The 15,401-nt window shown below is 49.1% G+C and overlaps 1 protein-coding gene across 2 annotated transcripts in view; it reads left to right on the top strand.

Annotated features, from left to right (window-relative positions):
* ABCC1 (ATP binding cassette subfamily C member 1 (ABCC1 blood group)) overlaps positions 1 to 15,401 on the top strand; it is a 109,085-nt gene that overhangs the window by 84,475 nt on the left and 9,209 nt on the right. For both annotated transcript variants that reach the window (XM_066274761.1, XM_066274760.1), the window contains 6 exons: positions 1,510 to 1,642; positions 3,494 to 3,701; positions 6,062 to 6,372; positions 10,808 to 11,007; positions 13,783 to 13,909; positions 14,435 to 14,536. In XM_066274761.1, the coding sequence (XP_066130858.1) occupies positions 1,510 to 1,642; positions 3,494 to 3,701; positions 6,062 to 6,372; positions 10,808 to 11,007; positions 13,783 to 13,909; positions 14,435 to 14,536 (1,081 nt within the window). The remainder of the gene's footprint in view (positions 1 to 1,509; positions 1,643 to 3,493; positions 3,702 to 6,061; positions 6,373 to 10,807; positions 11,008 to 13,782; positions 13,910 to 14,434; positions 14,537 to 15,401) is intronic.

The raw sequence follows: 15,401 nt of genomic DNA, 5'->3' as shown, positions 1-15,401 counted from the left end.
AGCAAACTGATAGCTCGCCACAGGTTATACAGCTAGAGAGAAGCTGAGCTGGAATTTCAACCCAGGACCACTTAGAGCTAAGTTCTACACTTTGGTGCTTTAAAAGAGATTGCATTCAGTGAGATCACTGGGTGTTTGGAGGAGCAAGGAGCCACATTGTATGGACTTTGTTGCATAACCTCTCTGTGTGTCAGTTTTCTCCGCTGTCAAATAGGGTCTGTGGTGTACCTGCCACAAAGGTTGTGGTAAGGCTTGCATGATATGGTACCTGTGAAGCACTTAGGACAGTGCCTTGTGCCACCAGCCCTCAGTAAGCAGCACTTGGTCATTATTGGGCGAGCTGGGGCTGCCTGGACCTAATTCTGTTGGGGGTAGAGGGACTTTACAGAAATGGGGCTGGGAAGGAGGTTTGTATGAGCTGCTCTGCCCTCAGAACACGAGCCACAGTACCCTCCTGGACTCAGCTTTGTATCAGATGGGACAGGTGCACCTGTTGAGGCGGAGCTAGGCGTATGTGCGTGAAGCACTCAGAGCCTCGCCTGGAGTCACACCAGGGACACGGGATCACTGCCAGGTTCAGGCAGGTGGCTAGCATAATCAGTCACAGTTGCTGCCACCTAAGAATTTGCTGAAGTAGCTGAGATGAGGCGGTGTCTACGGGTGGTCCTGGAATACAGGGGCAGGTGATGGGATGCAAACTGGAGAGAGCCGTGGGCAGACTGAGCGGAAACATGCAGAACACTGGGGTTATTTGTCTTCTGTTTGCTACGTAACAAATGACCACAAACTTAATGGTTTGTCGTCTCATGGTTTCTGTGTCTTGGGGGGTCTGGGTGTAGCTTAGCTGGCTCCTCTGCTCAGTGACTCGCACAGGCTGCAGCCAAGGTGTCAGCCAGGCTAGGGTCTTATCTGAAGGCTCAGCTGGGGACAGGTCTGCTGCCAGCTTCATGCAGCTGTTGGCAGGACTCAGTTCCTCATTTCCTAACTGGCTGGAGGCTGGAGGCAGGAGGCTGTCCTCAGCTCCCAGCTCCCAGCCTCTCCAGTCTGGCTGCTTGCTTCATGGAGGCAGCAAGACCAAGAAGGCAGGAGAGAGTCGCTGACCAAGACAGGTCACTCCATCACCTTTGCTTGTGTGGGTCTGAGCCGTGGCTGAGAGAGGGGATGTTCCTGTGGTCTCATGCACGTGTGCCCGCATGCGCGTGCACATACACACACACCCACGCCATTCCCCAAGGTTGTAAGTCCCCAGGAACAGGACTGCCTCAGGGAGGAAAGATTTCTGGGTCACATGATCTATGATAATCTATGATGGTGTGCATAAAGCTGATGACCACTGGTGGGCAAGAAATGCTTTTTGAATAATGCCTGCATACAGGAACACTTCTTTCGTGGGGCCCTCTGGATTTCACTATGAAATCAGAGGATTGAACTGGCCTGGTACCTTGTTGGGGTTGCTGTCCCTGCCCAAGACTTCCATTGGTTGACACCCGCATGCCTTGCTCTCCCCAGACAGCTCAGCCACTCCTCCTCCTACAGCGGGGATGCCAGCCGGCACCACAACAGCACTGCCGAGCTGCAGAGGGCCGGGGCCAAGGAGGACACCTGGAAGATGATGGAGGCAGACAAGGCTCAAACAGGGCAGGTGAGGGCTGGCCCCGAACTGGGGGCCATGGTTGCGTTTACAGCCCGTCAGTGTGTGCTGGCCCCTGGGCAGAGGCCTTTGTTTATATTCACTCATGTCTTCCTCTCAAGAAGCCTATAAAAGTACTGTTTCAAGTGCTGGAAACCAAGGCCTGAGAGCCTCGGTGAGTCATCCAGGGTCGCGGCTGATGAGTAGCAGAGCTGGGCTTTGAACCCTGGCAGTCCGACTCCAGGGTTGACATTTATGGTCTCTGCTGCATTTGCTGCCACCTCCTTCGAGCAGCTGGGGGCCTCCCCTTAGCAAGAGGCAGCCTGGTTGCTTGAAATCAGGGCTTCCCTCCACGTGGGGTTCTGTTTTATGCGAGATGGTTTCAGGCTGCTGCAGACACAGCGCTAAAGAATGTTAAGTTACGCAGTCAGAAGAAATACTTTTTTCATTTCTCTTTTCGCCCTTAGGATTACATCAGTGAGAATGTTGGTTGCTAGCTTGTCTTTAATATCTAACTGTTTTAGTGCATTTGGGCTGCTGTAACAGAATCTCGTAGACTGGGTGACTCAGGAACAATGTGCATTTATTGTTCACACTTCTGGAGGCTGGAAGTCCAAGATCAGGGTGCCAGCAGCTTCAGTGTCTGGTGAGACCCCGCCTCCTCGTTCATAGACAGCTGTCTTCTTGTGTCCTCCGGTGGCTGGTCGCCGAAGGGGCTGGGGGAGCCTGGGGCCTCCTTTTATGAGAGCACTAATCCATTCACCTTCCTGGAATGAGTCACCTCTCAAAGGCCCCAGTGCCGAATACCATCACGTAGAGGGTAGGACTTCAACATGAATTTTGGTGGATAACGAACAAATGTCTCTAGCACCAACAATTGCTAACATTTCTTTATAACAACAGAGCGGGTTTAAAGCTTTTGTTTTGGTGTATTTTTTTTTTTTTTTACAATCACCTGTATTGACCAAGTGCCAATAATTTTCTACTTGTAGCAGTGATCCAAAAGAACAGGGAATTGAATTTTTTAATTAAGTAAAAAATAAGTACACAAAAACAACCAACCCCTGATTGTGGGACCTCTGCTCCCAGCTCCTCCCCTCGTCTTGCCGTCACACCTGTGGCCTGGGGCAGATGGGGCGGTGTGTGTCCTCCCCCTGCTGTCACAGGCCCTGCAGGGAGTCAGAGAGAAGGCCCCGAGTCAAGGACTTGAGAAGGAAGGACGATTTAATCCCCATTAACCCCGCAGCCCAGAGGAGATGGGTCCCAGTATTACCTACATTTTGTATGCAAGGAAAACGGAGACAGAGGAAGGGGGTAATGAGTCGCCAAAGTTGGACCAAGAGTGAAGCTGGGTTAAGCCACCCGGCCACTTCTGCCTCCCACGCTGCCACGTCCCACTGCTCATGGGGAAGGCGTCCCGAGTCCCACAGTCATTCAGGGACAGCAAGTGCTCAGCTACAGGAGGCACCAAGTGGTGTGATAAACGTGTTCTTTGTGCTGACACCGCCTTCCCACTATGTGAGTTGAAGAACAGAGACATGAAAAAGGAAAAAGGAAGCTCTTAGTTATACATCCGACCTCTGACCTTTCACATGTTACATGTGAACTGGACTGTAAATTCAGACAGGACTTTTCCGACCTCAGATTCAGCCTGCAAGGTGTGATACGACCGTGAGCACACCTGAGAGGAAAGATACCTGGAGTTTGTTGAAGCCAAGCCCAGCAGGGGCAGGGACCTTGACTCTGCTGCTGACTTTCTTTGTCAGATAACTGAGGGGGCAGGAGCCGTAGATCTGAGCGCAGGTGCGGACCTCGGGTGGGTGTGGTGCACCAGGTCAGATGCCTTCTTTCCCGCGGCTCCAGGTCAAGCTCTCCGTGTACTGGGACTACATGAAGGCCATTGGGCTTTTCATCTCCTTCCTGAGCATCTTCCTTTTCTTGTGTAACCACGTTGCTGCCCTGGCCTCTAACTATTGGCTCAGTCTCTGGACTGATGACCCCATCGTCAACGGGACCCAGGAGCACACTCAAGTCCGGCTGAGCGTCTATGGAGCCCTGGGCATCTCTCAAGGTAGGAGCTGCGCCCCCTCCCCGCCCGCACCATCCCCTGTCCTGCCTCGTTTTGGCATTTGCAACCACTTTAGTGTCTCGTTAGAGACTTGGTCCCCCACTGTCAGGGTTCTGTAGCCCCTCAACTAAGCCCAGCTGAGAGGAATGGTACCTGACACATGCATAGCAGACACTCAAGTATTTGTGGAACCAATGTGTTCTGAATGCTTTGTTTCACACAGGAGCTAGAGAGGAGCTCCAGTGTGCCCATTTCACAGATGGGGAAAGTGGAGGAAGACGGGCCACCTGGAGCATTAATGAACAAGTGTCCTTGTTGCCCCCTGGATGCCTCTGTACAGTCTCATTGTAGACTTTTAACTGCTTTCTGAGGGTGGGACTTATTAATGGGTGTAGTGTTGACTCCCAGGGGACATTTGGTAATGTCCGGGGATCCTTTTGGTTGTCAGAACCTCTGAGTGGGGTGGGTGCTATGGCATCTAGAGACCAGGGGTGTTGCTGAGCGTCCTGCAGAGCACAGCACAGACCCAACAGCAGAGAATTCTCTGGCACCACATTCAGTGGTGAGAGGCCCTGCTGTGTACCCTTTGTGTGGTCCCAAGAAAGTCCCCAAACACAGCAGCATCGGTACTAACAGCTAGTGTAGACCAAGCACTTACTTGGTGTCTGGTTCTGTTCTTCACACTTAGATGTGTTTTAATTTGTTTTACCCTTGTAGCAATCCCATGAGGTAGGAGCTAATATTCCCTCCATTTTAGAGATATAGAAACTGAGGCCCAGTGAGAGTAAGTTGCCCTAACTCGTGCTGATTTGTGGCATTGAGCGTGGCAGTCTGGCTTAGAGCCCACACTCTTAACTGCTACACTACATACTACGTTAGCTGTGTGTTCATGTGCTCATAAAGCTGTGTCTGTATACACACATGTGCATTCAATGTCTATGGTATCTAGTACATATAATAAATGCATACATAGTTGACAGTGCTATAAGGATTGTCTCACGTTACAGATGGGGAAACCGAGGTGCAGTGAGGTTAAGTGACTTGTGGAAGGTCCCACACCTGGTAGGTGACAGAAACAAAATTTGACAGTGTTGGCTGCAGGGCCTGTTCCTTTAGACCAGTGGTAGTCAACCTGGTCTCTGCCGCCCTCTAGTGGGCGTTCCAGCTTTCATGGTGAGCGGTAGCAGAGCAACCAAAGTATAAATAAAAAGATAGATTTAACTATAATAAGTTGTTTTATAAAGATTTAATCTGCCAAACTTAGCAAAAATCCGACATAAAGTACTTGGTAAGTAATTATTATTATATGCTTTAACTTGCTGTAACTCTGCTTTATAAATTTTATAAAGTCAAGTGACTTCCCTACTTTATAAATCACCATTACTGTGGAACTGGTGGGCGGTTAGAAAATGTTACTACTAACAGAGATACAGAAGTGGGCGGTAGGTATAAAAAGGTTGACTCCCCCTGCTCTAGCCCCTCCACTTGGGTTTCTTCCTTGATTAAGGAGGGCACGATAGAAGCCTCTCTGTCCCTATGAAGTCGCCTCTCCACAGTGATGCCCTTCTAGGGGTTGTCTGGAGGAGACACAGGTGCCTGTTGAACTCCAGGAGATGACTTTGGAAGACCCCAGAAGACCAGACATGGATTTCTTACATTTCTTGGTTTCTGCAGTGCCCTCATGAGAGGCAAAGGACTGTGGGCTCCAAATTATAATTGAGGGGAGGTTGTGCACAGAGAGGGTGTGGTATTTTCCTGGGCTCACACAGCAACAGTGTTCTAGAACTGTGCTAGCCTGTAATGGTAGTCACTGAACAGGTAGCTGTTTGAATTTCAGTTCATTAAGATTAATTAAAAGTTAAAATTGAGTTGTTCCATTGCACTAGCCACGTTTCAAGCACTCGGGGCCACACATGGCGTGAGGCTGCTACGTTGAACATTACAGATGTAGACTGTTCCTTACACTGGGCTGGTCCCGAGTAGTATGGCCTATGGGTTGAGAGCGTGAGCCTGGAGCAGGCTACCTGGATTAGAGAACCCCACCTCTGCTTCTGATTGGCTGAGAATATTGATGGTGAAGGAATTCATTTGTCTGAGCTTCAGTTTCTTGTCTCTGAGATGGGTAGTGATCTAATTTATACAGAGTTCTAAAGATTAGATACCTATAAAACTCCAGTACTGTGCTTAGCACATAATAAGTGTTCAATAAATAATAGCCATTATTATTATTATTATTGTTGTTGTTGTTGTTATTATAAGCTGGGGGTCCAGCCCTGCTTCATCGATATGGTCACATGGCTACCTGTCCCAGCCCCAGGTTGGCCCCTCCCCCCATCGCGGAGTTAACGTGAGAGTGTTTGCAGGTATTGGAGTGTTTGGCTACTCCATGGCGTTGTCCATCGGGGGCATCTTCGCCTCCCGCCGCCTGCACCTGGACCTGCTGCATAATGTCCTGCGGTCACCCATGAGCTTCTTCGAGCGGACGCCCAGTGGGAACCTGGTGAACCGCTTCTCCAAGGAGATGGACACGGTGGATTCCATGATCCCGCAGGTCATCAAGATGTTCATGGGCTCCCTGTTCAATGTCATCGGCGCCTGCATCATCATCCTGCTGGCCACGCCCATCGCCGCTGTCATCATCCCGCCCCTGGGCCTCATCTACTTCTTTGTCCAGGTGAGAGGTGGGCTCTCGGTGTTCAGACAAAGCCCTGCTGTGTCCTGTGTTCCCACTGGAGCACAGGGCTCGCTTCGTCGTAGCCTTTCCCTCGCGTGGAGCTGTGGCGGGCTTGCTGGGGGAGTGTTGGACTTCTCGTCGGGTTTGAGTACCGTAGTTGGTGGTTTTTAGCTTGTGATAACCGAATGTCCTTTTTTCTAATAAGTTTTACTTTTGTAGCTTTAAGTATAAAAGTAAAAAGGTGCAGCTATAAAGATATTTTTATCTTAAGGATTTTATGAAATTCTGTAGTTTAAGCCCCGTTAAGATAAGGGAGCTGTGAGTCAGAGCAGCTTAAACAAGCAGTTAAAAGTCTACAGTGAGACTGTACAGAGGCATCCAGGGGGCAATTATTTTTCTCTCGAAGTAGAAGTACAGAGGCAGGCCATTCAGGGCTGGTATGGCAGTTCCAGGGTTTTATTAATATCCCGGACTTCACATCTGTATTTCAGAAAACAAGAGGAAGGAAGGGAAACGGGGCAAGGAGTCTGAGATCTGAGTCAGCGTCGTTTGCAGTTTCTTAGGCCGTGCAGCACAGCTGGTGTTCCCAGCTGACAGAGGAGCATGTCGAGGCCCTAATGGCAGAGCCGGCAGTATGAACTCACATCAGTCTGATTCCAAAGCTGTGCTGGTAACCACGGGGCTGCCTGGCTCTTCTTACCCCTAAAAAGTCACCTGCAGCTCAGTTGCTGGTGGAAATGTATCTATCTAGCTAGCTATCTATCGTGAAAGAGACCGAGAGAGGGATAGATAGTGATAGACAGACAGGAAGGGAGAGAGATGAGAAGCATCAATTCTTCGTTGTGGCACCTTAGTTGTTCATTGATTGCTTTCTCATATGTGCCTTGACTGGGGGGCTTCAGCCGAGCCAGTGACCCCTTGCTCAAGCCAGTGACCATGGGGTCATGTCTGTGATCCTGCACTCAAGCTGGATGAGCTTGCACTCAAGCCAGCAACCTTGGGGTTTCGAACCTGGGTCCTCAGTGTCCCAAGCTGACACTCTATTCACTGCACCACCCACCGAGTCAGGCAGGATGGGGTTTAGATGGGAGCCTAACAACTGCAACACAAGAAATTGTGAATGCTTCATACCTCAAACGGCCCTAAAGCCTGTTCACGTAGGGCCCCACGGGAGGCCTTGGTCCAGCCAGCCGGACCCCGATACAGCACGGCCCAGCGTGGACATGGGTGGAACCAGGGAGAACAGAGTCTACTCCTCAATGTATTCTCTTCAACTTGGTGCCAACTTCGGAAAATCATCAGGCTTCACTTACCAAAAATGTTATCCATGGTCATACTGTGGCTGGAAATGTTCCTGAAAGACCCACTTCAAAAAGAACAAAATAAACCAAGTGCAGCATTTGAAGCAGCTCAAATACCTGCCGGTTGGGGCCTCGGGCACAGCACAGAGTTCCGAGATAGGAGCGTGTATACCTTTGACCAGGGAGGGATACGTAGGAAGATGCTGTTGCAAACCACCGATTTTATTTTTAAACAACAAAGGAAATGAATTTAGCAAAGGATCATGTTGTATGCACACTGTCATTTTAACTAAGACAAAATGCATAATGTGTGTGGGCAGGACTGGAAAAGGAGGCAAAAAATGAAAACATCGCCGGTCTGAGGGTTGGGATTATGGGAGAGTTTTGGTGTTTTTTCTTTTTTTTTTGTAATGGGTTTTAGCTAAATATAAACTTACCCTGTAACCCAGCAGTCTCACTCCTCTGTATATATGTAGAAGAATTTAGAGAATTTATTTGGCCAAAAACAAAAAAAACAAAACTATGCTAGAATGTTCTTCGCATCTCGACTCGGAAAAGCCCCAAACTAGAAACAACTTGAATGTCCATTACAGGAGAGTGAATAAATACAGTGTGGGGTATTTATACAACAGAAGTGACTCAGCAGTGAAAAGGAACTCCTGATACACAGCGTGGGTGAAAGTCGCAAATACACACACCGCGTGGATGAGTGCCGCGGACGCACGCACAGTGTGAATGAGTGTCGCAGAGACTCTGTAGACCAGAAGAAGCCAGGCACGAGACAGGACATACTGTGTGATCTCACAGAAGTCGGAGTGCTGGCTGCAGGTTGACTGTGAGAGGGCACGGGAATTCACTGGGGTGCTGAAAATGTTCCAGACCTTTTTCAGGTAGCGGGTGTACCAGTATGTATAGTAAATGTAAAAGTCCATGAAGCTGTAAAGATTTAGTGCGCCTTCCGGCACATGTGTGTTACTTCTCAGTTGAAAAGTGGCTTTTAGATGTATGTGTGGATGGATGTGTATGCACACACACACACACACATATATATACACACACACACTCTTTTGGAAAAAGATCTAAAAGGCTATACACTGAAATTTGAATCGTGCTTATTTATCTCAGGATGTGGACTTAATATAATATTTATTTAATCTTCCTGTGTATATCACTAACCCTCCAAATTTTTTAAATGGATATGCATTACTGTTATAATTTTAAAGCAAGTCATTTTTATAAAAAGGTAACGTATGAAGTAAGAAGACGCAGAACGCTGTGGGGTTTCCATGTTGCTGGGGGAGGGGCACTTCTGCCGTAGGGCAGTGGTCCCCAACCTTTTTTGGGCCACGGACTGGTTTAATGTCAGAAAATATTTTCACGGACCAGCATTTAGGGTGGGACGGATAAATGCACAAAATAAAATTATACGACCAGTGTAAAAACTGTGGTATTTTTAAATATAGTTGTTGAACTTACAAGATAAGCATCAAGAATGAGTCTTAGACGGATGGCCCACGGACTGGTACCGGTCCGTGGCCCGGGGGTTGGGAATCACTGCCATAGGGAATTGTTAGGCAGCTGTGAAACCACTGCCTGTGTGTCTCATAGTAGCTTAGCCCTGCTCAGGAGCGGTCATTGTCATTCGCCAGCACCGGGCACTGCCCTGGTCTCTGAGGAGTAAGGCCCGTCCAGACAGGGGATGATATCTCTGGGACAGTTTCAAAGGGAAGCTAATAGTTTTTTTGAGTTTTTTTGTTTTGTTTTTTAAAATCAGATATTCTTTAACAAAAATTTGTCTGAGTTTAGATTTAGATTTTTACAGTAAATAAAATTCTGAGAACCTGACAGGTCTAGTCAGTTGAGCAGGTAAAACGCTTCAGAGCAGTTTCTGCTCGGGATGTTTAGAAAGCAAGCCAGTGAGAGGAGGTGATCCCAGTCGCAGGTAATGAGGGTGGATCCCCAAGGGTGTGGTCCTTGCTCTGGGGTTTGGATTTCATTCAAGGCAGTGGGAGCCGCTGGAGGGGAGATGGCACATGACCCACACTAAGGAAATTGGCAGAATACTTGTCCCAGGACTGCCCTGGTTGGTTGGTTCAGAGGTTTTGAGGCTCCAGAAAACTGCCCAACAGTGGTCATCCAGGAAGAAGCTATGACCTTGGAGGCCCCATGAGAGCCACCTATTATATATTGGGTGTTCTCTGTGAAAGGTCTCTGCTCCAAGATGCAACAGGCCCAGGGCACCTGTTGCAGGGCAGGGAGGTCGTGTCCCTAACCACTCTGTTCATTTGTCTGGCTCTCCTGTTTCTAAAGCAGTTACATGTACATTCTGTTCTTTAGCACCTCTGCAGTTGGCACCCTCCGTCTCACCGGTTCCATTTGTACAGATGAGGAAACTCAGGCCAGGAGAGCTCAGGTGGCCTTAGGCGACCGGTCCAGCGTCTGTTCACAGCTCCTCGAAGCTTCCAGTGGTGACTTGCCTTTGTTCCGTTTCCAGCTCGAGCTTATCGAGGCTGCTCAGGGCCAGGCCCTGGCTGATGCTTGGGACAGGGCAAGGGGCAGGTGTGGTCTCTGCTCAGAGGGACGGTTGGTCAGGGTTTGGACTTAGGTCTGGTTGTCCTCAAAACCTGTGCCTGAAGTCTCACTGCTGCATCTGTGAAACCCCAGAGGTCAGTGACTTCAGAGAGGCTGTGTGGTGTGGAGGTTAGCACTTTGCAGCCAAGCTGTCTGGGTTCGAATTCCAGCTCTGCACTTCCCAGCCACGTGGTCTTAGGAAGGGGGTTAGTTAGCTAACGTCTTTGTGCCTTGCTTACTGCTGGTGAGAAAGGACTGAGTACCTTAGAGGCTTTTGGTGAGGATCCAGTGAGCTGATACATGTGAAAGGACGTAAAACAATGCTGGGGATGGGGGTTGAGCTCTGTGTAAGTGTTAGCTATTATTATTGTCATCTCTGCCGCTGTTGTCCTTGGATCTGGGCCTGCGGTTCACCAGCTGAGCAGAGACACCTGTTAAGAGCAGCCCAGCTCCAGCGTTTCTCCTCCGAGGCATCATTTACGTCTAGACTTCCTCTGGCACAGCCCTGGGAGGCTAGGATGAAGGCAGCTCCACTGACTCCCCTGTTCATTCTGTCCCCACAGAGGTTCTACGTGGCCTCCTCTCGGCAGCTGAAGCGCCTCGAATCGGTCAGCCGCTCCCCCGTTTACTCCCATTTCAACGAGACCCTGCTAGGGGTCAGTGTCATCCGGGCCTTTGCGGAACAGGAGCGCTTCATCCGCCAGAGCGACCTGAAGGTGGACGAGAACCAGAAGGCCTATTACCCCAGCATTGTGGCCAACAGGTGGGCACAGTGGGTCTGACAGAGGGGCGTGAGAACTGCCTTAGTCCCTGGAGGAGAGTGTGAAGCCAAACTCAGACCCTCCCAGAGAGAATGGCTCGACTTCGTAAGTACAGAATACCCAGTAAGAGCAGACAGGACCACTGTGAGCACCTAGCACTCCATGGGCGTTCAAGTGCAGGGACAGAGAGTTCTTCTAGAGCAGCAGTTCTCAACTTGTGGGTCGCGACCCCAGCGGGGTCGCCTAAAGTCATCGGAAAATACATAATGCATATCAGGTATTTACATTCCGAATCATAACTGTAGCAAAATTACAGTTATGAAGTAGCCACCAAAATTATTTTTTGATTTGGGGTCACCGCAACATAAGGAACTGTATTGCGGGGTCACGGCATTAGAAAGGTTGAGAACCACTGTTCTAGAGCCAGAAAATGCTGCAGAACCTGCCCTTGAGCTGTCATCCTGGGGATCCAAGATCATCAGTGATGGACAAGCTCAGCTATTGAGTGTGTTACTACCATAGTTCCCAGCTGAAGGGTGATCACCCCCAACCCCCTTCCCCCATGATGTGTATCAGAAGCAAATTACTAATATTAGGTTGAACCATGTGAATTGCCATTTGGGGCATCAAGAATGGTTAAGTACCCTGGCCAGTTGGCTCAGTGGTAGAGCATCGGCCTGGCGTGCAAGAGTCTCGGGTTCGATTCCTGGCCAGGGCACACAGGAGAAGCGCCCACTGCTTCTCCACCCCTCCCCCTCTCCTTCCTCTCTGTCTCTCTCTTCCCCTCCCGCAGCCGAGGCTCCATTGAAGCAAAGTTGGCCCAGGTGCTGAGGATGGCTCCATGGCCTCTGCCTCAGGTGCTAGAATGGCTCTGGTTGCAACAGAGCAACGCCCAGATGGGCAGAACATTGCCCCCTAGTGGGCATGCCAGTGGATCCCGGTTGGGCGCATGCAGGAGTCTGACTACCTTCCTGTTTCCAACTTCAGAAAAATACAAAAAAAAAAAAAGAATAGTTAAGTAGCATGAATCAAAAACAGAAAAGGAGGCCCTGGCCAGTTGGCTCGCTGGTAGAGTGTCAGCCTGGCGTTCAGGAGTCCCGGGTTCGATTCCCGGCCAGGACACACAGGAGAAGCACTCATCTGCTTCTCCACTTCTCTCCCTCTCCTTCCTCTCTGTCTCTCTCTTCCCCTCCCGCAGCCAAGGCTCCATTGGAGCAAAGATGGCCCAGGTGCTGAAGATGGCTCTGTGGCCTCTGCCTCAGGTGCTAGAATGGCTCTGGTTGCAACAGAGTGACGCCCCAGATGGGCGGACCATCGTCCCCTGGTGGGCGTGCCGGGTGGATTCCAGTCGGGCGCGTGTGGGAGTCTGTCTGACTGCCTCCCCGTTTCCAACTTCAGAAAAATACAACCCCCCCAAAAAAAACAGAAAAAGAAAAGAAGTTTGCTAATTATTGACTGAATTTAGAAAAGTGTCCGACGTATCCCTACAATATCCTCCTCCCTCACTTGCATCCTGATGTATTTTTGAGATGTGGGAAGAAGACGCTGGGGGAGGGGCAGCAGCATCCTGGACATGGTCCGCTGTGCACGATATGATCCGAGAGTGTAAGGCTGGGTGGGAGACCACGGATTAGTGGAGACCTTGCCTTTCCTTGCAGAACTTTTAGGGAGTTGGTCAAAATGTGTGTCTGTCTGTGGGAGTTGCTCACCCCCATGAAGATCAGTCATGTAGATCTTAAGGGGTGTAGTGGAGAAAAGGGAATCCATCTCCCTAGAATGCTTTACATTTTCAAATATTACAATAATATTCCGAATGCTGTGTGGTATCTTACAAAAGTTACCTTTAAACCATTAAAACATATTTTAAAAGGTAAAGTAATATATTTTAATGTTTCTGAGATGAGGATGATCTGAGTCTGGGAACACTTACATCTACATTGAAAATGGGGGGGGTGTATTTCCTCACTACCCCACCCCCCACCAAGAGAAGGTTATTTTAAATCATTGGTTCCTCTTATTTGATGATTTCTTAATATTAACTTTCAGGACATCTGTTTTTAAAAAATGTACACATGGCTATGTTTTAAAGGTTTCAGTGAAAAAAAGTTGGCTCTTAAAAAAACAAGCTTCAGGCCCTGGCTGGTTGGCTCAGCGGTAGAGCGTCGGCCTGGCGTGCGGGGGGACCCGGGTTCAATTCCCGGCCAGGGCACATAGGAGAAGCGCCCATTTGCTTCTCCACCCCCAACCCTCCTTCCTCTCTGTCTCTCTCTTCCCCTCCCGCAGCCAAGGCTCCATTGGAGCAAAGATGGCCCGGGCGCTGGGGATGGCTCCTTGGCCTCTGCCCCAGGCGCTAGAGTGGCTCTGGTCGCGGCAGAGCGACGCCCCGGAGGGGCAGAGCTTCGCCCCTGGTGGGCGTGCCTGGTGGATCCCGGTCGGGCGCATGCGGGAGTCTGTCTGACTGTCTCTCCCCGTTTCCAGCTTCAGAAAAGAAAATAAATAAAGAAAGAAAGAAAAATAAATAAATAAAAATAGAAAAGCAAGCTTCAGTTTCCTGGGAAGACTGCTTCCAGAGCACTGTCTTAATCCCTGGGGTTGCCAGATGAATAAGGAATTACTGAAACTGCCTCTTTGGCCCTCCTTCCCTGTGTGTCCTAGGAGCAGGGCAGGAAAGGCCTCTCTCAGAACTATCAGGGGTTATTTCGTTAGTGAAGTACCTCCCTTTGGAACTGGAAACCAGGTCTGAACAAGTTGACTCCAGGCATGTGTGTCTCACGCAGGTGGTTGGCTGTGCGGCTGGAATGTGTGGGCAACTGCATTGTCCTGTTTGCAGCCCTTTTTGCAGTGATCTCCCGGCACAGCCTCAGCGCCGGCTTGGTGGGCCTCTCAGTGTCTTACTCATTGCAGGTAAGAGGGGACGCTCATGCTGGATTTTTCAGTTCTCTTAACGGGGAAGCCAACTGTCTTTGCTTTGGGAAGGAATGCAGAGGAGGAAAGGGCCTAAGTGGAGTTTGAGGAGCAAGTCTAAAGCCCAGTGACTGACTGGAGCAGGAAAGAAATTAGACACATGGCCTGGATGCCTCCAACTACAAGAGAAATACTTTATAAACACTATAAATTTCCCTCAAAGAACTGCTTCAGCTGCATCTCCCCAATTTTGATACATTGTATTTTTCCATTGTTTTCTAGTTCAAAAGACTTTCTCATTATTTCCTTTTTTGACACATAGGTGGCCCATAGTATGGCCCCTAGGGGATTTTGAAATGTGCTTGCTTAAGAGATGCAGTAGAGCAAGTCTGGTGAAGGCTCTGTGTGGGGTTGCTGTTTTCTATTCTGTTCTTATCTGAAATACTTCACAACTCATAATCACTTCATGAAAATAAAGCAACTCAAGCTCACTCTAGAAGCTCCGTGTGATCCTTCTGCTCACAGGTTACCACCTACTTGAACTGGCTTGTTCGGATGTCGTCGGAGATGGAGACCAACATTGTGGCCGTGGAGAGACTCAAGGAGTATTCAGAAACTGAGAAGGAGGTAGAGCAAGTCCCTGCCCTGACCTCTTGGCCTTGATCTTTGGTGTGACGTTACCCAGAAGAACCCTCTGAGCCAAACCATGTGTACCTGTAACAGGCAACCTCTATCTGACAAACTTAATCTGCTATTTGTTACATACTGTTACGGGGGACTTCTACTAGGGGAAATGAAACTAGTTTCTTCTTTTAATAAGTTTTAAAATTAGGTACAAATGAGTTGATTAAAAGTAGTCAAAGTCAATAATAAGAGAACCAGTGCATCAATATGGTAAAAATCATGTTACTGGTAAGAATTGACCCAAGTTTGGGAAATCCCGCAGTTCCTGTTTGTAGGTGGGGAAAAGGTAGCCTAGGGAGAGACAATGGCCGATTCAAGGTCATACATGGTCAGTAGGACCCAAGTCTCCAGACTTCAGTGCCACGTTGCCTACACACCACCAGCAGCAGCAGCAGTAGTGATTATAATGATGACCACCAATAATAATAATAAAGTGACCCTTGAGGAGGGGTCAGGCCCTGTCCTAAATATTTCACATAGAATAATTTATATATCCTGTATACAGCCTTATGACTCACATTCCATTATTATTCCCATTTTACAGATGAGGAAACTGAAACACAGAGGTTAAGTTGCTTGCCCAAGATCACATGGCTGGTAGATGACAGACCTAGGATTTGGGTCTGTGACATTATACCACACTGTCTCCCAAGAACATGGCCCTTGGGAATGAGAGACCAAGGCTGCCCCAGTTTCACTCTCTCTTAAAGGATTTGCAAAGGAGACCTATGACCCCAGTCCTTTAGAGCTCTGAAATGGTGAACAAGTCCCGTTTCATTGGAGAGCATCAGCTAGAATGATGTGAGCG

The sequence above is a fragment of the Saccopteryx bilineata genome, chromosome 4 (genome assembly GCF_036850765.1).
Source record: "Saccopteryx bilineata isolate mSacBil1 chromosome 4, mSacBil1_pri_phased_curated, whole genome shotgun sequence".
Lineage (NCBI taxonomy): Eukaryota > Metazoa > Chordata > Mammalia > Chiroptera > Emballonuridae > Saccopteryx > Saccopteryx bilineata.
The sequence above is the reverse complement of the archived record's forward strand: the minus strand, read 5'-3'. Positions and strand labels throughout refer to the sequence as shown.